The sequence below is a fragment of the Orussus abietinus genome, unplaced genomic scaffold (assembly GCF_000612105.2).
Source record: "Orussus abietinus isolate OABI.00-Male unplaced genomic scaffold, Oabi_2.0 scaffold3, whole genome shotgun sequence".
Classification (NCBI taxonomy): domain Eukaryota; kingdom Metazoa; phylum Arthropoda; class Insecta; order Hymenoptera; family Orussidae; genus Orussus; species Orussus abietinus.
In genome coordinates, this window is record NW_019395984.1 from 3104222 (window position 1) to 3129710 (window position 25489).

Below are 25489 nucleotides of genomic sequence, written 5' to 3' on the forward strand. Positions count from 1 at the left end.
AATTTACGGGCTTCGAATGTCGACTGCTAGCGAGGCCCGTGATGCATCGAGTGCCCGATACCGAGGAATCGGGGGATCCTGCTGGTCCTCGGCGGAAGAGATTCAAACCAGGATGTCATCCTGCATATTTCATTGAGAGGAACCCCCGCTTCCAAATCTGGGAAAGAAATACATCGGTGGGGAATAAATCATCTCTTATTCACGGCCCAAGATCCCCGCGCGGTTTCCACGATGAAAAAAGAAGGATCATCACGTTACATCATTTTTAACACCAAGGAATCGAGGACTTCCGCTAAACCTGCATCCTAAATTGTTTTCAATGTCACAGCTTCCAAACCTCTCCATCGCTTTCGTCATCGAGCAGACCTGACCCACTCGAGTCGATCTCCGAGATCCAAAGTCAGAATTTAAACATCGCGATCGAGGCCTCTCTCGGATCCGCGACACCCCGTGTTTCCGATGCGATATCCCTGCCCGATTCATGAATGAAAAAATCGATCGATAATGCACTTACCGATTCCAAGCGCACATCTCACGCGGAACAATCGCAGAGGCAGGTGGCCATCGCCCCTTTCCAGGCATCGAGCTCCCCATAAGTGGAATTAGCAGTCGAAGTCTGACTTAACGGGGCCGAATATCAAATGGAATCGGCCGCCTAATCCACAACGTCAATTCCAGCGGGAATTACTCGCTCGAGTAAATATCGCCGAACGAAGAGCATAAAAATAGCGGCCCAAGAGGGGCGACCGAGGGGTGGAAAACGGGCGCACGTCCCCGTATAAAGAGAGCACGGGGAACAGATGCGCGATGCTGGGTACAGGGGGAGGGAAAACGTGAGAGGGGGGCTTTGCCTCGTCGGCCTCGCAAACAATATTGCCCGGAGGAACAAGACGTTTCGCCAATATTGCATTTCAAACGTGCCTACGATTGAATTTACAAACATATTGCTCGGAACGAATCTGCCGCTAAGCAAGTGCATCCCCGAATCGAGGGTTGGGAAGAGGAGGTGGGACACGGGGGTAACTCGATCCTGGATACCACCACATGGTCCTGCAGGATATCCCTGGATATGCGGACGTCCCCGCAATTCCCGGAGACGGGCTCGCGATTTTATGGAGAAGGCCAACCGCGGCTGCAGCTGCGCGCCCCCGTAAAAGTGCAGCTTGCACATCCAAGAGAGTGTGACCGGCGATTCCGTCATGGTGAGGAGTCAACGTCTTAATAAAAGTATGGCGAATTGTCGGGGGAAATGGGATGTACCATTTTCATGGGAGGGGGAAGTTAAAAGGGCCACCTGCGAATTTCATCCCCTGGAAGTAGAGATTGCACTTCGTTGGGGCGTTTTCCTTACTTTTAGGTTTATTTTTCCAAGAGAGCCCTCTCGAATTTATGCAGTTTTGAGGGTGGAGTCTGTGTAGGAGTGACGTATGGGTGGCGGTGAATTTTTTTGCACTTTCGGAACAGAGGACTGGAATGAGCGCCCTTCGATCACGCGACTGCATCAAGGGAGCCTTGTCGAGGGCACTTCTTCTCTCTTTCACTTCCTCTGCCCCTCTCCGCCCCTTTGGGCAAGTTCGCCCCGTATGCAATCGCCATCTTCTTGAATGCATTATGCACCCGTCCCCGTGGTAACCGATGTTGGCACCGGTTTACCTCACGTAAGGACGAACGCACATGCACGCGTGTCGGGGCAAGCGATATGCGGCACTCGATGCACCCGGGATGCACTCCACGTGCTGATGGAGCCTGGAAAGGGGAATGGACAAAAAGGCGTGAAAAAGGAGAAAAGGATCGGTGCCCACGTTTCTCGCGACACTGCATAAATAGGGCGTATCGATGACACAATACTCCCTATTATCGACCTATTCCATGGAAGAGAGCCAACGGAGGCTATCACGTGACACACTTTCCGTCATGCGACACGTTGAAGGGACGCAGGAAATGTTTCAATCAATCCCCACACAAAGGTCCGACCAACCTTGAGGTGACGACACGTTGCCGCGATAAAAAGGGGGCGCCTTGGAAATGAATGCACCTCGAGTGCACTTCTTCCTCCGGTCTCCCCCGGACCGGCTCTCCCCCCCGATCTCCATATTTCTCGCGAGCACGCTTTGTGCGGCTCCTCTCGCATGTGAAATCGTCATTTTCCCGAATGCATTATGCCCCCTGCGGTAACTGCTGTTGGCACTAATTCGGCAGGGCCGCAGGGTGCATCTGCGCCGGGACGAGAGAGCAAGTGACGGGACTCGAGTACTTCGGTGCACGCGAGGAAAGAACCTCGATCTCGTGTGCCAGAAGGGGCGTACTAGACAAGGATAGGCCCAGATGACGAGATGGCGAAAGGGGAGAGAGAAAATACCGAGAATTCCGAGGATCCGCGATTTCTATTCAGCCCCGAGGCGCATCTGCGCGGTGCATTGTCGCTGCACCCGGATCGTCGATCCATGGACGCACCCCTTGCGAGGACCTCTTCTTCCACCCCTCGACGTGCCTCGGTCGAATTATTCTCGTACACGCCAATAATTAATAAATCGACCCGTCCATTGTCGCGATCGCGTCATCCGTCCCTAACCTGTATCGGGATTCGTCGTCGGTGCAACGGGGAGCGACAATACCCGCGAGCGCATTGTTTCCCTCTAGGCGGGATGGAGCGAGGATCAAGATCAGCGTGGACGAGCTGCGACGTGCAGAAATAATTAGAGCCCGTGTAGATTGAAATACTTTTAAGGCCAGGGCACAACCGCGCCTCGTGTTCTCTCCCCTATCGCCGAGGGAGATGCATTTACCGAGTTGCCCAGCATCCGCGGCCAATAAATCCGCCGGCGATCCCATCGGATTCTTATCCCGCTCCCCTGGCCGGAGATTTATCTCGGATTTAATAGCGAAAATAACGAAACTATCGGCTGATATTACGTTATTTCTACGGTTTATCCGGGACATCGGTGTGTATCCCCCAGGAATGTTATGCAACCGGCGTCGAGATCCGAGTTATGGGAGCGGTCAATTTATGTACCGTATCGTTTCTAAGCTTTCTCCGAGCTGGCTCTCGCCGCAAATGTGCCTTTCCGCGCGAGGAGCGATCTCAAAAGTATCGGGGAAAATTATTTAAGACCGCATTGTCGGTGCTAGGCGAGATGGACCACACAATGGGGCGCTCTTTTTCTCCCGGGCCCGAGACGATACTCTCCGGTTCCCGGGCTGAAATAAACACACCCTCCCCCGTCCCGGCTGCCGTCACGGCGGCATCAAATTCAAGAAGTCGTGGCCCTTTGTTCGCCATGCTAAATTATTAATGTGGCCCGTCACAAAGCCCTCTCCTCTCCGCCGACGCCGACTCGCGGCCCGGGACCTTCGCCTCTCGCGAATCGAGCCGACCCCGGCGCCTCCTATGCCACCGGGCAACATAAAGCCCGCGGACGTCACGGGCCGTGACATAAATATGTAACGTAACGCGCCAGCATAAAAAACGCGCCCCGGGATTACGAGCCCCGGGGTCGCCGGAATCGGTCCTGCAGCTGCAGCTGCACCGCGCCACGCCCGCCGAGGACGGCCTAGAGTCCGATAGGCCTGCCCTTCCCCGGGGAGTGTGGAAAATGGTCCTACGTTTCCTTCACACATTTTCAAATTCGAGATACCCGAGAGGTCCGATTAATAGCTTTCTACCTAATTGCGAGTTTGGATTTTTTATTTCGGCCTCATAATCGTGGTTGGGACTCGCCCCTAGTCTTGCAGCTCTTCGGAGTCTATTTTATGTGGTTTTGTCTTTTTGACGATTGTGTATCAACGTTTGCGTTATTTATTTTTTCTGCTGATATGACGGGAAAAATTAATTCCGGGACACAAGGGGCACGTCTGGGCGCCCCGCGGGGTGCAGGTCCTCCCTCCCCCGAGGGGTTGGCACCCCTTTTCGACGCGCACTCGCCATGGGGTGGGCACCCCCTGCTCGCAGGACACCATCCACTTATGTCGCGGTTTCCCTCGGGCCGCGACATCGCGCCAAACCGAGTGAACGGGCCCGGAGAGAGAACGAGTATCGTCATTAAGCTATTCCGCCCTGTAAGCGAGTTACGAGCCCCAGCAGGGGCTGCTCCTAAGGGCGGAATTCGATATCGGCGAACGCGATGACGTTTCTGCTCCCGGGTTCCTCCCCTGCACTCCAGGCTGATCCTCTAGTCGGTTTCAGTTCTTTTCGGTCCTCCAACCGAGGTCTACCAAGGTTTTTTACAACCCCCTTAAATATTGGAAAAAATTCTAAAATTAATTCCCATTCAAGAAAAAGGATGAATCTGAGAATTTACAGGAATTTCTGGGTGCTCTTTGGGATGGTGGAGGTGGTTTCATTATCGGAGTTCCGCGATATATTTCTTGTAAATTTTTTCTTATTACGAGGGGTTCCTTTAGGAAGGGCACGTTTGAAGGTGGGTTTTCGATTCTCACTCGACAGATCGGACCCTGGGAAGCGGTCCATCATCACCAGGAGTGATTCCCCATCGGGGAAGGGCTCACCACCGGACCCTGATGAGAGTTCGGGCTCGTTAAACACACGCCAGCTCTTCAGCAAGCTCCGTTACGGCCTCGCGCGCTTAGTTTTCCCTTTCCGAAGCCCCTCGGCTTTATTTGCCGGCAATCTCGTTAATGAATTCCGGTTAATCATATTCCATTTGAGCGCGGCGGGCTTCCGGAGGGCGGCGAACCTCCACGAGTGGACTATCAACAGTCCGCTCCATTTTCGCTGTAGCAGAACACACAGAGTACACGAACGCAGGTTGTAACTGCAAATAGTAACGAAGCACGAAGTCTCGATCGGCCCTTATTAACTCCCCTAATTAGCCGTTCTACGGAACACCGTGAAATTTCATGAAATTCCGCGGGATATCGTTAAAAAGCATCCCTTCATTCGGAATAAATTCTCCAGGCAGTTTTAAGCGTGTTTGCTAAACAGCCATTTTGGATTTATTTTCCAAATGGGCTTATTGCCTCGCCAGGAGACAATGAGTCTCCTCCCTCAAAGGGAGTCCTTTTAAACCCATTTCGCGTTAACTTTATATATTCGCCCCTTTTTAGGTTTTTTTTTTTCTCTACTCCTCCCTCGCCGTCTGGCCCGGGTCCACTCCGGGAATCTCTGTGTAACTATCTCCGTTTTCCCGCTCCTTTTCTCCGCCTCTATCTCTAATTCTCTTTCACCCCGTTCGGTCCGGGGCCGTTTCAAACGTAACCATTCCCTTCTTTCCTCCGACGAGACCAAAGAGTAATTAGAGAGCGCGCGCCCTGCGCAAACGTAAAGACGTCGTGGGATCGCACATTAACGTTGTTAACGGCCGGGGTCAAATAACGACGGGAATTTCATTTCGCGCCCGTTGCCATGGCGCCGTTTTTCCCTTTCGAGGAGTTGAAGAAAAGTACGCCCTGGGAAAATAGGCGAGGGAGGTAGAAATTTCGTGTTTTAAATCGCCCCCGGGATGAACTGCGTGTGATACAGCTGAGATACAGCAGGTTTTTGGAGTTTTCTTTTTTTCGAATTTTGGAGGGTTTTGCAAAAATCCTTCCACCTGGGAGTTTCCTGGATTTGGGGTACGTACGTAGGACGAGTAAAAAATCCTTTGGAATATAAAACAAACGACAGGACTTGTACGAGGGTCGGAAGGAGCTCGTGCTTTGGGGCGACAGCGGAAGATCAGCTGCATCAATAGGCGTTCGGCATCCGAGATATCGAGAATCTGGGAATAAGGAGAGCAGGGGATCGGGGAATAAATAAACGGGCAATCCGTACTCCCGTTAAGCTTATTTCCACGATAAATCTAACTTTATTTCCGGCGGTGCCGGTACGTCGCCACCGAGATATCCTGCAGGCTGATAAAAGGAATTCCCAGATCTCCTCGAAGGATGCTGGGCGTTCCCTCCGCCGACTTCGGGCCGATCCGCGAGGTAAGATCGAAAGGGGACGGTCCTTTTCATTTTTCCCCATCTCCTGTAGGCGAAACCTTATCCCGCCTGATCCCCTCCGAGGATCGGCGAGGATACCGGGGAGATCCTTTGTGAGGACACGCCGAGAGAAGCGGCTTCGACAACGCGGATGGTAAATCTCGGCAAATGCAGGAAGTGGTTGCGCAAACCCGAAGACCTTGGCGGGGGTTCTTCAAGAAGTCCAGGAAATCTCGTTAACTTGGATCGTTCGAAAAGTCCGGAGAAATCATGGAAAAATTAAATAAGCCTCTATTTTTGTCCTCTTCGGGTCCCTCTCCAGGTTCTCGATGACCGACATCCGATGCCCCTTTTTTCTTGCACTTCTTTATATTTTATCAGGCCGAAGCTCGAGTGCACGAGACCGATTTTGCTCGTCACTATTTCAGGGCCCTCTTTGGGTTCGCCCGGTCTTCTTCGGGGTCGTCCGGACCGAGATCGGCAGTAACATTAATCTCTGGCTTTCGCCCGTCTTTCCGGGGAGCTCGGGGCAAAAACGGGCCCCGAGCCCCGAGATCGGTCGATACGCGACTATGCTATAAATCTCCATATGAAAAGGGCCCTATCTGCAGACCCGGTCGCCTACCGGGCCCCTCGACTGGGACTGACCCACGGCACCAAAGATGGCCGCGCGAACTTATGCGCGAACTTGGGCCCCTTTCTTTGAGCCGGCCGCTCTCCGAGCTCGTGTCGGGCCCGCCTAAATGGTTTAATGCACTCGCCGAGGCATTACTCGCGGCCTCGCGTAAATGCAACGGCACGTGCATCGGTGCAACACCCAGCTAGGCCGTAACTTCGCAAAGTGCCATAAGCTCGGCTGCGCGATGGCGGATATGTTGCCGGCGTGTGTTCTCACGGGCCCCTAATGCAGGATAGATGGATAAGCCGAGTAACCATTTTTTTCCGATCGAACCCGCGGTAGCACAAGGGTTGTGGCTTGGGATAATGATTCTTTTTCAGGGTGGAGGAAGGGTTAAATTGGAAGTTAACCCCGGGAATTCTCGTTCGAGTGGAACCTCGTTGGCGCGTGGAGTGATCCGAGGTATGGCCGAAAATTCGGTTCGGTGGAAAAGCGGATCGCCGGGATTAAATTATCCCTCAAAGTGGTGGCCACCTTTCAGCTTTTAGGCGGAACTTGTTACTCGCGTGGAGATAATGACAACTTATGGAAAAGTTTTTCGACCCCACGTGGACTGAAACGTGCTCTTGCGAATTTGGGGGGGAACATTATCTAAAGGTTAGAGGAGGGTGGAATAAAATTCCGGATGACGATGCAATCCGAATTCTGGGATTTCACGATGTCAAACGCCTCTCCCTTTAATCGACAGCCGATGAGAACGGCTCTCGATTAGGGACGGGCGAAATTACAATGAGCGCGGACAAATCAATGACTCGTTACCTTTCCGCCGTTCGATTAAAGGGTATTAAATAACCCGATAGCTTATCAGGCCGCGTTCAAACGCCGCTAAACAGTCCTCGGGAATCCTTGCACCGTGTAATTAAATTCAGAGTGCCTTGAATCGCATTTTGCGGTGGAATTTTGGGGTTCTATTGATTCGAATAAAAAATTAAAGATTGCTCCACGAGGTGAACAAAATTTTTTCAGGACGAATGGACTACGCGGATTACTCCAAACGGGGGCATTTCGATGTGGAAAATCGCACGTGGCCAGTGTGACTCGCCGCAGCGGAGAAGAAGCGGGGGAAAAATGAGGAGATGCAAAGTCCCTAGGCCTTCCCTCGCACGAGGCGTCGCGAAACAATGATCCTTTATACCCGAGGAAAGGAGAGGAGAGAACAAGCCGAGGATTTATCGGTGAACTTCTCCTCGGACCCCTCTCCCGAGGTCGTGGTTACCTTTTCACTCTCCGTCGCATAAATCCTTACGTTTCTTCGGCCCGAATATTGCGCCTCGGCGCAGTTCATTGTCACCCCAAGGCAAGAAATATTCAACGCACGTCCGAGCATTACCGAGGAAAATCAGTTAGCGAGATTCCCCTTCCACCGGATACTCCCTGCCACGACTTAAGAGTCATCGCGACGCCTCGTAAAAATGCGAATAATTTCAAAAAGGAACTTTTTCGTCATTCCAAAAAATCCCTATCCAAGCCTCCTCGCCCTGAAGAACCGACGGTTCCGTAATAACGTTAATTCCGAATTTCGTACATTAATATTCTCCCTGTATAGGGGGGTAATTTTCACGGGGAACATTTCGAGAGTCCCGCAGGAAGGCGGCGGTTAGAGGGCGTGAAAAATGCAGGAGGACGAAAGTGCATAAGCCTCGTAACCTTGGGTGCATCCCCATGATCGCGGCGTCGGGCTTAGAGGCGCGGAGAGCCCGGTATTTTTCCGTCTCCGCGGCGTCTTGGCCGCCTCCCAGGGGGCTGGGGGTGTAAAAAGAAATATGAATAAATAAATCGAAGCTCGGGACAGGGGGGAGGGCGTAAGCCGGCGAACGACCGGGAGTAATCGGCAAATAAAAGCGACGTCGAGCAGATGGCTGGTACGCGGCCATTAGCTAATGGATCCCTAGCACCAGGACGCGGCGACGGCGTCGTTGCGTCGCCGCGGAACGTCCGCGCGGATAGGAGGGTATATACCCTGGGTACCATTGAACGGCCCTAGGTACCGGCGGGTACCATTCGGCGCCATCGGGGACCATTGCGGAACGCCCGGCTTGGCAAACCCCTATTTGTGTGCGCCGATCCCCTTCGGGCTTGCCGCCGACAATCGCGCCGAATCGGAAACGGCCAAGTCGGAAGCTTTCGCTCGATTCGAGAGCTTTTCTGGTAATGCTAGTTGGAGCCCGCATCGGGAAGTTGGAGGGCCGGGAACGACTGGTCGATGGAGGCCGAGAGGAACCGGGCGCTGGTCCGAGGCAAGATTTCGGCGGTCCAACGCTCCTCCTAGGGATTCCCTAAGATATGATTTTGGAACTCGTGTTTGGATTTTGTACTTTAACTATATCTTTCGGTAAGATTAGAAGCGATCTGCAGATGATAGTCGTGGATATGTAGATGCTATACTTAAGCACGTGCACTCTGGAGAACGGGTACCAATTCGCTCGCAGAGCGAACGTACCGCTCCGACTTCCCAAACTTTGTTCCGGATCAAACCCCTCGTTTTCCGAGATCGGCGAGACATTGAAACCCCTCCAAGGGGAAACGGGGGGAGGCGGTTTGCAGGGGATGCAGCCTCCCTCTCTCAGACTGGAGCTTAAGACATTTTCATCCGACTGCCTCGCGTTTGTTCAGTCGCGAGACTTATGATTACGGGGAGTCCCTCGGCGGCGGAGCCGGTGGTTCGGGACGAGGACGACGGAATGGTAAATAAGAATGGGCCCATATCCTTCTTGCCCGGTGTAACGTTCATTTTGCCGGGGTATGCCGGGAATGGCGCGCGGCCGAGACACCGAGAGAGACATTGTTCAAATTGCGGGGAGCGGAGACATCGATCACCATGGAGCCACCGCAGCTGAGCCCCCGGGGACAGACAGGCGGCACGAGCCCGACCTCCACCTCGGCCTCGTCCTCGGCCTCGTCCTTAGCCCCGGGTCGCCCTTCTTCGTCCCTTCCTCGACCCGTGGCTGATGGCGCGACGCCACCCTCCAGCCCCCTCGCATTTTCTCCCCAGTCGTCTTCCTCCACCCTCTCCGCTGATTTTTTTCCCAGTTTTCTCCACGCCTCCTGGTTCGCTACCTCCCATGGAACATAATTAATACTCATTTCCACTCCATTCGAATTATCTCGAGGTCGCACCTTTATTATTTCTCTTTTTATCGCCGCGCCTCGCGTGCCCGGTAATTATTTCACCCGACAAAATATCGACGCGATTTTTCACCGAGATCACCGCGATGAAGGGAGGCCATGAATCACTCGCCAGATGCGTCGGAGTTTGAAATAGTGCCGATATGTGGGGACGGGGGTGTATCTAGGCCTGATAGGAGTGCCATTTTACGTGATAACGCCCGCCGATACATCTTTGGAACGTGGCCAATGGTCGGCCGGCTAAAAGCGGGCCAGACTAACGACGGGGTGGAGGTACGATATCGCGGGGTGGTTTATTCGGCGTCTACTTTCCCGGTTATATTCACTCCTGGGTATGGATTAAATCCCGTGGTTCGCGTTCCCGGCGGAGCCGGAAGTGGATGCATCGTTTGCACTCCGCCTACGAGCCTGTTTCTGGCTTTCAAAGCGCGGGGGTGGGAAGAAATAAGTAAACAGATAGATAAGGGATGCGCATATGAGATCAAAAGGGCGGGATGGTCGATATCAATGGAACTGATGGCTTTGTGACCTGGTCCTGCATAAACTTGGGCCCTTCAAAGAGGCTCGAGTCGATTTTTTCACTCCCGAAAGAACCCTACGATGGGTTGGATTTTTTATCCCGTGATCGCCGGGAATTAATTCCGGGGTTCCTCCATGGCGAACACGCGCGATCGCACTTAATGCCTCGTGAAGGTGGAGTTCCAATTTCTGGGGGCAAAAAATCCCGGAGATTTCGTTTTGCGCCCCTGGAGTTGTCGCTAGGTCTGAACTTCTCGAAGGAAAGCTTCTCCACCCCCGCTTGCGGAACTTCCGCACCGACGTAATACTGTCCGGGGGCTTTAGCCTTCTTAAGACAGAAGTACGGACGCACCGCTAATAAATCCTTTTAACAGTACTCAAAATTTAATTAATCCCGAAAGTTATGTGGTCGGCCCTTGCTCTCCTCGGCGAGCGGCCCCCGTAATCGCCTTCCGCCCCCTCTTTTTATCATCCCCTTCTCCGACCTCCTTTCTGCCCCTGGTCGCCAATTTGCCCGACAATTGTATATATTAAAAGCGCCGGCCTTGGAAATCCGATTTGAGGTTCCTCCACCTTGGACCCTTTCCTCCGACTCGACTGACCCTAAGGAGACCCTCCGAGGGCCACCCTTCGGCCTCCGACTTATTAGCGTCACCGTCTCCCCAGAAGTATACACCCTGTGGCGGAAATGTAATCAGAGTAACGATGTTTTAACATCCCCTCGCCGGATGCGGCATTAAAAACCCCTCTTCGGGGAGGCACCCTCGAATTTGGCTCCTTGCACACGCCTCGTTTACCTCGACCTCACTTGGCGTCTTTATAATCCACTGATCGGGTCAATTCGCTCCAATCTCGACTCCTTCCCGTCTGCCAATTTTTCATCTTTAAAGAATTCAGGAAAATTAAATGTCTCTTGAGAAATTAATATCTTTTTTCAGCGTGTAATTTTTTTTTTGAGAATTTCGGATAAAATATAGTATCCTTTGGAGGAATTAGATTTTCCCGGGGTCGTTAGAAGTTGGTGGTCAGAAATCCCAGGCAGCACCAGAAAATGGACGAAGGTCGCAATTTTCGACTCGTCCCGTTTTATGTCGGCCATATCTCGCGTTACGTCGACGGGATTGGTCCGATTCGTCGATATGGCCGGTCGCGGCGGATATTATACCTATACGTCGGCCACCTTCCGCCGACACCTGTCGTTAATATCGACGTTATTGGCGAGCGCTTGAGAAACCCAACCTCGACGTCGACGAAGGTCCTCCCTGACGGCGATCGAATTTCCTCCCCGGACCGACGCCCGGCGCACTAACGAGTTGTCACCCCTTTCGATACCTCCGATACTATCCGAGCACCTGTACAGGTCCAAATTAAGCCCCGCAAAAAACCTGCCGCTTCCGTGAAAATTAAATATCTCGCCGATTCCCTGGAATCCTTGGATATACGGTTCCAGAGGACCCGTTCAATTGAAGCAACACGCGACTTCGTTCAATGGATTACCTGTCGATGAGATGCGCACACCTCTACGCTGGGAGAGAAAAAATTTCATTGAACCAGAGAAATATTTAGAATCTTCAGAAAATTGAATAATAAAACGATTTATTTTCCCTTTTAGGGGAAATTCTGGAGTTCCCAAATTTATTGAGACGGCCTTTTGGATTTTAGATAGCGAGACGTATAGCGCGAATCTCGTTTAATATCGCCGCGCAGAAGGTGGTCCGGTTATATGAGAACCCAGATAACGCCGTTTCCATGTACCCCTGCACATAGCAGTTACCGACATACCTTCCCACCTCCTCAAGGTGGTTCGAATCGGAATTACGGCCGATAGATGCTCTATCAGGTAGTGATAGATGCCGGATTGCGGATTCCTCAGACGTGTTACTCGGGGCAGACCAGACCACTCGCTGAGCTCCGAGCCGACACCTTCGGTTCGCCAGGTGGATGTTAAAGATACACGAAATCCGCAATCCAGGACATGCATTAAGACCTCCTGAAAATTTCCATCATTTTCTGAGCTCACAATCTACCTCCGAAATTTTTCAAATAATTTTTATGAGCGACCATTTTGGCGTAATGCCCGGAAAGTAGTGATGGTACAGATGAAGATATCACGAGGGCCACCGTAGGTACCGTGGCAAAGACAACATGTTGAAGATACACCCAGTTCCCGTGTGTACCATGGGTACCGTGGTACCATAAGAGCCAAGTTGGTTAGTGGAGCCGCGTACTCGAATTTCCCCATCTTTGGATTTACCCCGTGCATAAGTCATAGTGACCAGCCGGCTTTCTCAGTTGTTCCAGCATTTCCGCATTCTCCCCAGATTCCTCAGCCGCGTTATTGTCGAAAAGTGGAAGTTAGAGTAACCGGGCAAGACCGGGTTCTCCGTAGTTCCGAGTTCTCCCCTAGTTCGCGTTACCATTATTGTCGATGTAGTGCCGGGAAGTTTCCTGCAGTGCAGCTCCGGCCCGATAGGGGATAATCAATCTCGGGAAGGAGCAAATCCCGCGGGATCGCGGACGTGTGTTTGCGCCCGTTCGCTAATTTGCCCTAACCTAATGAGAGGGAGAGAGGCCCGACGCAACTTCCGCGAACTCTTCAGGGTGATGTGCACAAGGGCCTCCGATTTTCCGGGTGTAAGTGCACAAATACGCGGCCGCGTTCTCATGGGTACGGAATTTACCGAGGCAAGATCTCTCCATCGATCGAAAACCGAGTTCTCTCGTACGTAACTTTTCCCAGAAAGGAGTTCGTAGGTGAAATTAGCGTCGTCTTAAAATCGGCCCTATCGAACCACCGAGCCGCTTCACTTTTTCGGGACCCTCAGGACGCGGTCGTTCCGCCCTGCGGCCGAGAAAGTGGTCCAGCGCCGGAGCCTGGAAGACGCATTGATCCTCCAAGAAACGGCCTCGCCGTCATTACGGGGCGAACGAATCACAACAAAAGGAGCAAAGAAAGGGGAAGAAATGTTTTCGGGCGGGCCTCCTCCTCTTGGAGGTCTCCATTGTTATTTAACGCGAGAGCGAACCATTGTCGAGGGCCTAGCCAAATGGCGCGCGTCCTGGGTGGGACTGGGACCGGTACCGATGGGTTCCCTGCTGGATATCCCGATTTATCGTATTTCGTAATGTTCCCTATCGGTGATACCCCTCTACGACCCCTCAAGGCGGCTTATTTACTCCCGGAACGCCGCCGGGATCGCCGAGTGCTCTTAATGGCCTTGTCGATGGATTTTCGGGAACCCGAAGGAGACCCCGAAGAGACGCGGTCCACTAATGCGGATTGACGCGGAAGCTGGAGTGGTCGCCTTAAAAGGGAGGTCGGTGCTCAAGGGCTCGATGAATCTGTCGATGTCGATGCCGTTTTACCTGAAAATTTTGGAAATGGAATATCCAGTTGTTTGATTTATTCCAAGGCGTTGGAGGTGGTTTGACCGATTCACTGGAAAGAACGGGACCAAGTTTCCAGACCACCCCCCGCGAATATATTCGGCGAAGAGGAGCCTTAATAACCAGCGAGCCTTCTACGGCTTCCCTTATTCACTCCTTTCCTCCTTCGTCCTCCGGCGACACTCGATATCCGGTCTCGAGTTTCTCCTGGCAGCCTCCCTTTCTTTCCCTGGGGACCTGCGTTTCGACTCCGGCCCCCAGCCCCCTTCCTGCTGGCTCCTTCGGCAGTTTTCAACCCTGTTCAATAGCTGACTGCACCCTCGACTCGATAATCAACAGCTTTCGCTAAATCATCCCCAGCGTCGGGAATAATCTCCGAGATGGAATTAATTTCATCTCAAAGTCAACCCGGAAGAATCCCGGAAGATTTGATGATCCTGACGAGGTATCCAGAATCTCCCTCATATTTTCCAAGACCCTATATTTCCTAGACATTGCGGGGAGAAAAAAAGTATCCCGTTGGAGCTGAGAAATATTTCGTTAATTCAAGGGATAATTATTTCACTCGGGTAAATTCGAATAAGGAAACCGAAAATAATCGTAACTCCTCGTGAATGAATTTCATCGATTAAAGTCATCGATGATGTTGGTGAGGAATCTGCGATTTCCTGATCTTCCTGATATTTCCGAGTTAGGGAAGTTCGAGACCGGAAGTTGGGAGCCACCCTTTCGGTGCGGCCACGAAATCTCCCGATCTCCTCCGCGCTTTGGCTCCTCTCTTTTCTTCCGGTGGAGCCGCCTCTCCCGCGGCAGTTTCCAACTTCGGCGTTCAATAGGTCCCTCTTCAGGGTGGTTCATGGGGGGTGGCTTTGCCCCCGCGGGGGCCAGCGCCGTGCGGCTGAATAACTCGCGGTCATTAGCAAGCCGTCCTTTTACGGCGCCACGTATAACATTATATAACAAAATGCAAACGCCCCCGACATAACGATAATGAGTTCCATTTCAGTAATGAGGTCGCACGCCATTGAAGGCGCCGCGAGCCCGGGCCCCGTTAAAAAGGCGCGACGATCGTCCCGGGAAACGGAGAAACGCGGAAACGACGGAAACGGCCCCGGCCCCGTAAAAGTTAATGAAGGAAGAAATAACTGCCCCGAAGAATCCCGACTTGATCTTCCTTCCCCGACCTTTGTGCCGCTCATCTGCTAAGCTCGCTTTGTGCGGGACATTAAGGAAGAGGGACAAGATCACTAGGTGGGGGGAATTTTCGGGGTAATTCTTAATCCCGTTGGCCTTGAACCCCATCGTGAAAAAAAAACTAGGGCCATAGTTCGAGACCGTTCAATCTCTAACTGGACCCAAAAGTGATCCGACCAAAAATGAGACCATTGTCGCTGGACCCAAAACTGACGCATTTTAGAGGAGTTTTCGATGTTTTCGATCGATCGCGGATAAATTATCCCCATGTACCTCTTCAATTCCCCCCCTGGGCTCGCTGAAACTCGCGAGCATTAGTTCGATCCTCGCTCTTCAGCTCCTCTCCGTGGACAAGGCTGATTTCCGGTGACGCGGCACTCTTCCGGTCTCGAGCTGCGCCAATCTCCGCGCGAAATCGAAAAAAGCCGTTCTCTGGGGCGAAAAAACGGGAACGGGGGAAGGCACCCCCCTGGGGACGGGGACGACCAATTTGCGAGGACCTCCCCTGCATGTCGCGATCGGACTTCGGAGCTCCCGGCGAAATAATTAAACTCCAGCCTCGAATTGCCGAAGGGGTGAGTTGTAATTTCATTAAAAAATCGAGCGCCCAAGTTCTTCTACGGGCGGCTTTCCTGTGTTTTTTATTTAACGCTTTTCTTTTTTTTTCCTCTGGCATTTTTCGAAAAAGGAATCGTTCCTGGGAATTGTCGGCCGAAAGAAGAGGCGAGTCGAAAGCCCGAGAGACGGCACTCGTGATAAATGGTAATTGCGTAAAAGTGTAGCCTCGCCGCGGCCGTCCCGCGGCGGAACACGGGTAACACCCGTTTCTCATTAGAGACTTGTTAAGACGACGCTGAAGAAGGTGACAAGAAGGAAGAGCGAGACGTCGGCGAACGAAGAGAGCGAAGGAGCGTCGCGCCGTTTAGCGGCGCCTCGTCCTTTGCCCTCCCCTTCGTCCGTGTCTCTTGACGCTTTATCTCCTCGTCCTGTGTCGCCCACTTTATATTTCCTCGCCCTGGACCGCCGGATCAAGGAAAAAGCGAAAGAAACGGAGAGCGAAACCGAGATTCTCCCTATTTATGCGGCCACTGAGAGAATTGCGGCCGCGATAATTCGGATCGTTTTATAACGAAATACCGCCCGTCCGGATGGCCGACACGTGGGGGAGGGATTTAAATAAGGACGGGACGAGAAAAAGAGAGAAAAGGCATATATACAGAGAAAGAGAGAAAGAGATATTAAAAGACAGGCGAGAGAGCTGGAAGCTATTTATATTCGATGAACCCTGGGGCGGCCATTTTGGAGCCCGACTCTCCGCGGCGGATAAATTTTGAATCGTGCATTTGGGGACTCATTTCATTGTTACTTAATTTTATTCATTGTATTTCTTGTACTTATCTCATTACCGCGGGGAATAAAATTCACGTTTAGGTTGTAATTATTGCATTTAGCTAGTTTCGGTGGCACTGGCTCTGGAAATTGGAGGAAGTATTTAGGGGGAGCTTTCTCGCCATTCTTGCAACAATATGACGCCTGATAAGGCCCTCTTAAGCCCTTTGCTGGAAACCCTTGTCAAAACTACCCCATGTTAAGGGCACCCCCTTCAGCTTCGTTGCGTATATCGACGGGATAATCCGGGAGTCAAGTAAAATCGTTTAGGAAGACAATAAGCGCCGGGGCGAAGCCGTCTTCTTCCATCCTCGGCTGGATCCTCGGGTGCTGATTGTAATCCGTCGAGATGGACGCCGGCGAAGGTGTCAAGTCATCGGACGTCACTTTTCTTAGACATGGAGTACAATGACTCGGGACCTCCCGACGTTTAGTCTTGGACAGGTCCTCAAATTGCATAAATAAAGGGGATGACGGGACGAGTCGAGTCGAGGTGTAGAAAACGAACGATGGTGAAGTCGGTGACGGAGTGGTGCTTCGGAGGCGATAATTATTCTCCCTTGAAATCTTGCGCATGCCGGAAACCCTCGCAAATTTCGAAATATCTCGCAAATGCCGCATCACGGGAAATCACTTCCGGCCTCCTCGATTCGAGTTTCCACCCGGAAGAGAGGGAAATAAATTATCCTTCCCCGGGCAGGCCGCCATTTTTCCTGCTCCTTGGGCGCGCCGTTTTGCAAGAGTGGGCCTTGAAGATGGTAATGCCAGTCGGTACTCGGACAAACAGACGTTTAAGGGTGTCTCCACCGGTCTCATTAGTAGGCAGCAGTCGAGCTCTCTCTCGCGCTCGGAAATCTGGGTCAAAGTTTCGCGAATTTGCCGAGTCGAAGCCAGTTTCGTCCGGCACTTTCGGCGGGATCCCGGAAAGGCCTCTTTCTAGCGCACCTTCTACGACACCGTTCTTCCCGTATAATTCCCCGAAAGTTTATAAGTATTCCCGAGCAGTTGCGAGTGCGTCGTAACTTTACATTGAAATCCGGCAGACTCGAATAAGCCGCTCATTCTGGGCCCGAAGCGCTTTAAAATTCCATCGTTCCAAGATGCCTCTGAATTCTTCAGTCAAAATCTCGTTCCAGGATACGACGTCCTTCGAGTCCCTTGACAGTATTATTTTATTAAAATCCTAAACGACCGAGAAAGTCCAAAGACAGGGCGAAACACTTCCCTGAGAGCTGAAGCCTGATCGTTCCGTCTCATCCGAGTAGTTGCCCGATCTTGGGAACTCTTCAGAGTCCAGGAAACTCGAAGTCCACCTGGAAGAGGACCGAGGCAACGGCGCTTTAAGAGATTGCTCCGAGGAATTCCTCGCCTCCATTATTTTATTAAAACCGGGGAACCGAGGAAAGGGAATTTTTATGTGGCTACAGCGAGGACCAGAGGATCCAGATTCTCGGATGCTGCGGTCCAGGGTCGTTTTTAATTACTCCTTGGCTGGGCTACTTCAACCGTACTTCTTGACCAGGCTTTTATCCTACGGAATACCGTCAAAATTCCCGGGACTTTATTAGAACGTCCTTTCAACGTATTTGTATTTTTTTTTTCTTTTACCTTTTCTAATTTCAGGGATCCACTGGAGTATTGTCAAAAATTGTGGGACTTTTTCAAACACCTTGAATCTTTAGAATTTTCTTTCCGCGCTTTTGGCACGAGATCCTTCTTTCTTATATTTTTTGTACCAGGACTTCTCTTCCGGGCCAGGAGTTTTCCCGGCTTTTTAGAAGGTTTCTTATGTTCCTCGGCACTTTGGGAGCTGATCAACTCGAAGTCCATCGTTTTCCCCCTTGTGCCCAACCACCTCGCAATGGAGGCCTTCTCGCATTCGCTCAAAAGCCTCCGTCTCGAGACCAATGTACCCGAGACCCGGGTACACGTGCCGCCGTAAAACTGAGCGACGCCTGCACGTCCGAAACGGCCTCGAACGACTTACTTCTCGTCGAAGGCGCCTTTTACCGTCGCCGATAAACCCCGCGACCGTCCACCTCGCGCCGACCTAACCCTTTATGACAATTTAAACTCCCGTCGAAATTCCTCGACGGCGGAAACTCCGTTCTCCGCTCCTTTTACTTTGGTCCCCGCGTTACGCCCGGCCCGAGTGGGTCCTTACTCGCCGATCGATCAAACTAAACGCTCGTTCCCTAGGAAAGTCCGACAAAGTCGACCGTACACCTAGCTCGGCCTCTCACCTGTTTTAAGACCCAATCCTCGAATGAATCATCTCGATTTAAGAGCCCCTCCACTGTGACCGGGTCCCTGGAACCGAGCAACTACCTCGAAACCTGACGAAAAGTAAAACGAGAATTTTTCTCTGAATTTTTAGGAATTGAGAAAGTCAAATTGCATCGAACCAGAGAAATATTTCCGGAAATAGTGCCAAAGAAATATTCATGTTATTCAAAGAATTGAATTATTTACCTGGAATAAATTGAACGCAACGTTTCTCCGGAATTGTGACGATTTGTTCGGACGGGTTGGATTTTTATTTTCTGATATTTTTGTTGAATCAGCAGGTGTCTGGGTAGCTTGGAAAGGAGTCCTTTGCGTAGGTCGAAGAATTTCTCAAACAGGACTCTTAATCCACTTGACTCGACCCTGGAGGAAGATCCTCGTGGGCCCAACATGGACGTCGAATACCATGGCTCGACTTCCCACGGGACATTATTGCCGCACATGACGGTCGGCGATTATTCAACGTTATCCTGAATCTATGCATCGCGTTATGAGTAACGCGGTGCATTTGTAAAAAGTAATAGTCCATTGTTCCGCGCGGCGTACACGGTGCGTTTTGCATACGGCGAGGGGTTAGGGCTCGGGTGCCCCCGGGTTCCAGTTTCGCCGAAAAGAGCTCGTGTCCTTTCGCTTAAAGGGAGCTCGTTTCGAGGAATTCCGAGACTCGCGACCTCCTTGGAAAGGATTCTCGAGGTGGCGGCGTAAGGACTAACCAGGAACACCCCGCGGGAAATCGCGCGACGCGCTGGATTTCGAGACACGGCTATACGTGCCTTCCTACACAGCTCCAGGATAACGGCGGGATCGATTCGCAAACACCGGGGAATCCTTCGCTTATTCCTTGCCATCAGGCCGGGCCGAAAGTGTTCTCGAGGCCCCCCGAAAACATGGTCCTTCGCGAGAAAGGTCTTTACTCGACTCCCGAGAATGAAGTCTCGCGAATGAAATCGCGTTTTAATTTAGTCCCTTGACGTGATATCCGTCAATACTTTCGAGGGACCTTGAGGAGTCGTCATCGGCTAGGATTATTTATCCCGAAGGACTCTGGCCAGAAAATCGGAGTCGACTTCCGGCGAGCGCGCGCGTGCCGATCCCTCTTCGAGATGGTGACCAGCCGCCGTTGGGGGTTCATGAATATTAACGAACATGGCGGACGTTCGGTACGTGCGAGTTACTTCGCCAGTTAGTAATTATTAAAGATGACGGCTCGCGGCCTGCCACGAGCCTGCCAGGACCCTGGCTGATCCCGCGGGACGGTTTAATAAAACATCCGCCAGGACTTCCAGGGAACTTTGGACGTGGAAACGCTGCCCTCGATTACGGGCGATGTGTAAATTTTTAACCTCGTTTCCCTCCCAGCCGCCTGAAAAATGAAACGGCGATCCGCTTTGTGAAATTCTTCTCTAATTGAAAGGTGCACCTAATAACAAGCGTCCCTCCCCGTTGAGCCCTGAGACTCGATTGGCACACGTCAGTGGTCTGCCTCCGCCCTGAAGAAGGTAGAGGCAAATTACTCGTCTCGTGACTTTACACCGTGGAACGTGCACCCAATAATTGCAACTCGGGTGAATAAATAATGGCGACACGTGCAAAAAGTTGCGCGGTCATAGGCCTCTTCGTGGTGGAATCGAAGACACCAGGGACGTCTCTGGGTCGACCTATAAGCTCGATCGACTAGCTGAAGAGAACCAACGCAGCGGGAAATGTCGCTGCAAATGTCGCGGCTTTCCCTCGCCGGAATTTGCCACGATTCGACCCTTCGGTGGGATTCCTCGTCGAAATATCAGGTCGACGACTCGATCGTCCAAAAATCTATCTCGTCCCTCCCTAATATTCCAGTTAACTCTAATCGATACCGAAGACGCGTAATACGCCCCCGAAAACCGCGGACAGACTGTGTGCACATTAGTACCGATTACACCCGGGTGAGCTTTAATTATTCCGCGGATGGAAAGGCGAAGAGGAAACGCGGTTATCGATATTCCTGATGAATGCAATATCGCTCTTCGGCGCGAGCGGGCTTTCAGAGGAGTAGTTCAGGCTGGTTGATGAAGAGCATGAACACCTATCGCGTACTTAAGCCACACTAACGACTGATTGTTAAGTGCTTGTTAATAAATTAACGAATCTCCCTTCTCTCATACGCGTCCATATTTTTAATGATTTTCTCTCGGGGAACTATGAAGACTGAAATTATTTTTTTCCGCCCCTGAGTAATAATTACGGTTAAGCCGGGACTTGGAAAATCCTCCCCTGGGGTGATCCCTTATTTCCCAGTTTCATCCCGACTTTACGCGCGACGTCGAACTCCCCTGGGAATATTCCGCGAAGGAAAACCGAGTTATCGGCATTCTCGATGTACGTATTAGCGCACTTAAGCTCGGCGTAAGCTTCCAGCTTTGAGGAGTCTACGTTCGAGGCCGAATCTCCCGATTTGCATAGAAATGAGTTTATGCAGATGGATACACGCGAATGTATCGGTCGGTTTAATACGAGGACCAGGTCTGCTAGTCTCATCTCTACGTGACGCGTATGCCTCATCGCATATCTAGCCAAACTTCCGTTCCCCAGGACGTCCATTCTCCGCGACTTCCGTTCGCCAAGACCTGAAGCCGACACGTGGAATCCGCCATATTCGGTGGCGCGAAGCCGGCATCGTTTCCGGATATTTTCCTCGTCTTTGCTCGAGGAATACGAATAAACGACGAGTAATGGCTAATTCCGAGAGGCGATTCCTCCACGCTCGGACGCCTCCTTCGGGATTGGCATCCTCCGGACTTAATGGCCGGAGGTGGCCGTTCTCTAGTCGGAGAGATCGCGATACCGGTATTATAGTAATTCCATCGACGCCGCCCCTAAACGAGGCGGCTCTTATTTCCCTGGAAGGAGCTTTCGATCCCGAAGGAAAATCCACCAGCGGCCGCAGTCGTTCCGCCTCTTCGAGGTCCGAGATCGGATCCTTCACGATTTCTGCAATTTCCTTCTAAAAATCTTGGTCTCATTTCATTTGTACCATTTTTTACGTTAATTAACGCAATTTTAAAGAGATCGCTTTTGGCATTCCGTGTTCCAGGTTGACTCTGGCAGACATGAGGCAGGACTCCAGGTGAGGGGGCGAGCGCGAGGGGCTCGAGGGGAGAGATATGGTGGAGACCTTTAGGTGGTCCTACCGAAGGGCGCCACCTGCCGCCCACTTCAGCCTGTTCTTCCTCCTCTTCATCCTCTGTCTCGCCACCACGACGAGCGCCATAGACCTCTGTAAGTGTACTTCAAGTCGATACCTTGCATAGTCTGCAAAGAGCGCGCCTCTCGCTTCGATCCGGCTCTCTCTGTCTCGTTTTCCCCGGGGGGTCGCCGTTTCCTGCCGATCGAGAACGACGGCCGAGTATTTGTCTAAATTAGAAACGCTCCGGCTAATTGCGCTTCGCACTTCACCTGCCGGCTAATTAAGTGCCCGCCATTAGAGCGATTAATGTCCCGAAAGAGAGCGTGAAATCGCCGAGCCTTTCTCTCTTTTCTCCGACTCGAGGCCGGCAAAAAGCCGCGCCGATGACTGACGCTCCCTGCAAGAATCGGTGCACTCGATGCACTCCACTTGTGCACCTGTGTAGGAGTCGTTAAGCCCCTGTCGGAATCTCCCGCTTTAACGCGAGCAGTTCCTTCCACCTTGTATTTTATTTTACTCGCCTTTTATTTCGCAAGACGCGATTTACATGGCGGAGTGCCTTAGTCGGCGCGACGCCGTTTAGCGCCGTTTAGCGCCGTTAAACAGCGTTAACAGGCATCACGAAGTCGCTCAACCTTCCCCTCTTTTTTAGCGCAATCCGTTAATGTATCGATCCGGGAGTCGTCAATGCCGTTAACTCGGGATCCTGGCATCCAGGATCCAGCCCAGGAGAGCGGCAGGTGCTCTCTGGCTTTTATTTCGCGAAGAGCCGATTTGCATGCCCGGGGAGCACCTTAGTCAGCAGGGCGCCGTTTAGCGGCGTTAAACGAGCCATCCGAACGCCGTTAAGCGGCGTAACGAGTTTGCTCAACGTCCCGGCGTTTCCAGACACGCCGGACAGTTTTTTCGAAGGCCGGAAAAATCAGAAGGAAGTTTGATTGCGGCTCGTTAAGGACGCGGCGGAAATATTCGGGTTGATAAAAATCCCGGATAAAGTGTCTCCGATAAAAATCCCGGATAAAAATCTCTCGGCTCTCCAGCACCGAGACGTTCCCTTCTTCACGGTGGCCAGACGTTTCCATTCCTTCGATTAGCCGCACCCCCCGCGTCCAGCTTCGCCGTAATTGTCTTAAGTCGTGCAGCCCTGCCCCGAGGATTTGCTCCAGCATCCCACCAGGGCGCGGAATCGCATGCGGAGGATCGATTTAAGAGTCCGGCCACGAAGGGGCGAGAAAACTGCCCGGAACGACAGGGTCTCGTTTTTCGAGGGTCCGGGAGTTAAGAGAGCCGCCAGAGCTCCCGGGAGCGATATACACGTCGGGAACCTCTCTCGTGTACCTTCGTTAATAATAATAGCCGCAGGCCGATATCGATCGATCGACGCCGATGGACTTTGCGATCGACTCGAATTTCTCGACATCTCTCCTCCCAGGACCCAAGAGATAGGGAATCTCCGAATGCGACTCGCAAACTGGGTACGTGATACCGAACACCTGATCTGGTGATCGATGTGCGATGATACCTGTCGAACGCGTTGTTAGATCCACTGTAGAGAGTCCACTGAGAAGAAAAATCAGGCCTTATTTTCCTGAGTTTGCTCGTCACTATTTGAGGTTATTCGGGGAAGGATGAGCTGGACCAGAATTTCGGAATTCGTGAATCGGGGGCCGCAGGAGGATCGCGTGACAAGAGACAGTAAACGCCTTCAGGAGTCTCCCGGAGTCCTTAACGTATGCAAAGTAGATACCATCAGCTCTCGTTCGACGGGCCTTAACCTCGTCATTGACCGGCTCGACGCACCATTGGCGAAAGACTTCGTCCAAAGACTCGGCCTCTTTAACCCGGACGACCCGGCCAGCTGCGCACTCCCGAGGAACAATTAGATCAACGCGAACGATAGCCCGAGGATGAAGTGATCTCGTCCAGGCGCCTGTTCCTCTCCTAAAAATCCAGGAGTTCTCCTCCAGGTCGCACGTGACCCTAACTGGAAGAGACGTGACACTTAACCCGAATTCCGAGACTTTTCGACTCTCGACGTGTCGGAGATCCCTCGAAAATTGGTCCACGATGGTTGATCCTAATCGAGCCCCCCGGGGTCGACTTATCACGACTTATCGAGATTCTGGCGGCTCCTACCCAGGCTAAAAAACGGGACAGGGTGTCGTCATCCCTCTCGATGATCTCCCCTGGGCACGGATTAATGATCCTCCTCGGGTTGCACTTTATTACGTATTTAGGGACGCGAGTTACGTTCGAGTCGTGCTTCTTCTTCAGGATCCTTTTCGGGCTCTTCTTCAGGGTACGCCTGAGAAGAGCCCGTCTCGCAGCAATTTGTCCTTCCATAAAACGGGACTCGCGTCGACTTTCCACGTGCGTCCGGCGATATCATCTTATCATCTTCCTAGGCACTAATAAATACATCTTCGGTTCCCGTGTCCAGCTGCGCGCGTCCCTTGGTGAACAGGGATCTTCTTGTCCCGGTTCTCTGTAGGTAGCCGCTCCTCACGCGGTGGGAAAGGATTATCGCTCCGGTTCGATCTCGGCTAGACGGTTGTTTAGTCGTATGATCGGAGCACCTCCACATAAATCCCTTCTCGGGCTCCTCCACGAGGAAGTAATCCCTAACGCCTCGTTGTCGGTTTGGGTTCCAGCGCAATGCATCGCGCCGCTCGGCATGGAGTCCGGGGCCATACCGGATGGGGACATCAACGCCACCTCCAGCTTCGACAGCGGCAACGTGGGTCCTCGTCAGGCACGGTAAGACAATTTTCCAGGGAACATTTTTTATATACATTGTACAGGGAATCCCGAAAATAATAATTTTCTATGGATATCTCGCGGGGCGTCATCGACTCCTTCGATCGGCCCGACCGGGAGCGACGTGTGCTCGGCTTATTAATCGTAACGCGTCGTTCGGCCGTAACATGAATATTAAATGGCGGGACGAGGGGCGCACTCTATCCGGTTACGTATTAATGCGACGAGCATCGGAGTCGGCCCGTGGAGCGAGTACGCACGGACGCACCGAGTGCGTATCCCGGTTTACGAGCGAGTCCCGAGGGACGCCGCCAACGGGCGCCGACCAAACGGACCACCATGGACCATCGCCCAGAAATTCCCTGGATCTCCCGGCAGTACTCTCAGATGTTAATACATTGCATTACCCTGGACAATGACCGACCAGAATGATCCTTACAGTCCTGATCAGTCCCCTGTACCGAGAAATTCGACCTGGCCTTTTTCCTTATTTAATAACGACCTTCTTCGGGAACCTTTTCGAGAAGGTAGGAAGGAAACGGGAGTCCCCTTGAAGAGATGCAAAGAGGTTTTTTGGAAATCCCATTCGAAGCGGAGGAAAGGGCAAAGCACGCCATTTTGGTCTCGGTTCTCCAAGAGATGCGGTCGGTCCCACCTCCCGGTTGCATCCTTGCAATAAAGGGAAATTGGATGCGAAGTTATCTTACAAGCTGAGCATTCCTGGATGCGGTATACAGGTGGAGGATTCGATATTAATACATTCCATTACGCGGAATAATGGCCGGCAAGTGCTGATGAGGTCTAGAGAGCGAGACCGCGAACGTCCTTTCCTGGTCATTCCTTTTTCTAATTTAATAACGACCCTCTTCCGCAGCCTCTTTTGGCTCCAGAGGATGGGACGAAAAAGGGGGCAAAAGGGGAGGACGTCCCGGTGGAAAGATGCACCGCGCACTCTCGCGGATGATGAAGAAAAAGGCAAAGAGGTCCTGGTCCCGGTGGTTCCTGGGAGATTGCTGGTCGTCCCGGTCCCAGGACCTGGATTGCACCCCCGTAAAGGGGGAATG

General features: G+C 52.2%; 1 protein-coding gene across 1 annotated transcript in view; it reads left to right on the plus strand.

Annotated features, from left to right (window-relative positions):
- Window positions 1–25489, plus strand: part of LOC105699177 (discoidin domain-containing receptor 2) — an 83697-nt gene that overhangs the window by 17541 nt on the left and 40667 nt on the right. The window contains exons 2-3 of the mRNA XM_012423977.1: window positions 21576–21760; window positions 24320–24425. Of these exons, the coding sequence (XP_012279400.1) occupies window positions 21646–21760; window positions 24320–24425 (221 nt within the window). The 5' untranslated portion in view covers window positions 21576–21645. The remainder of the gene's footprint in view (window positions 1–21575; window positions 21761–24319; window positions 24426–25489) is intronic.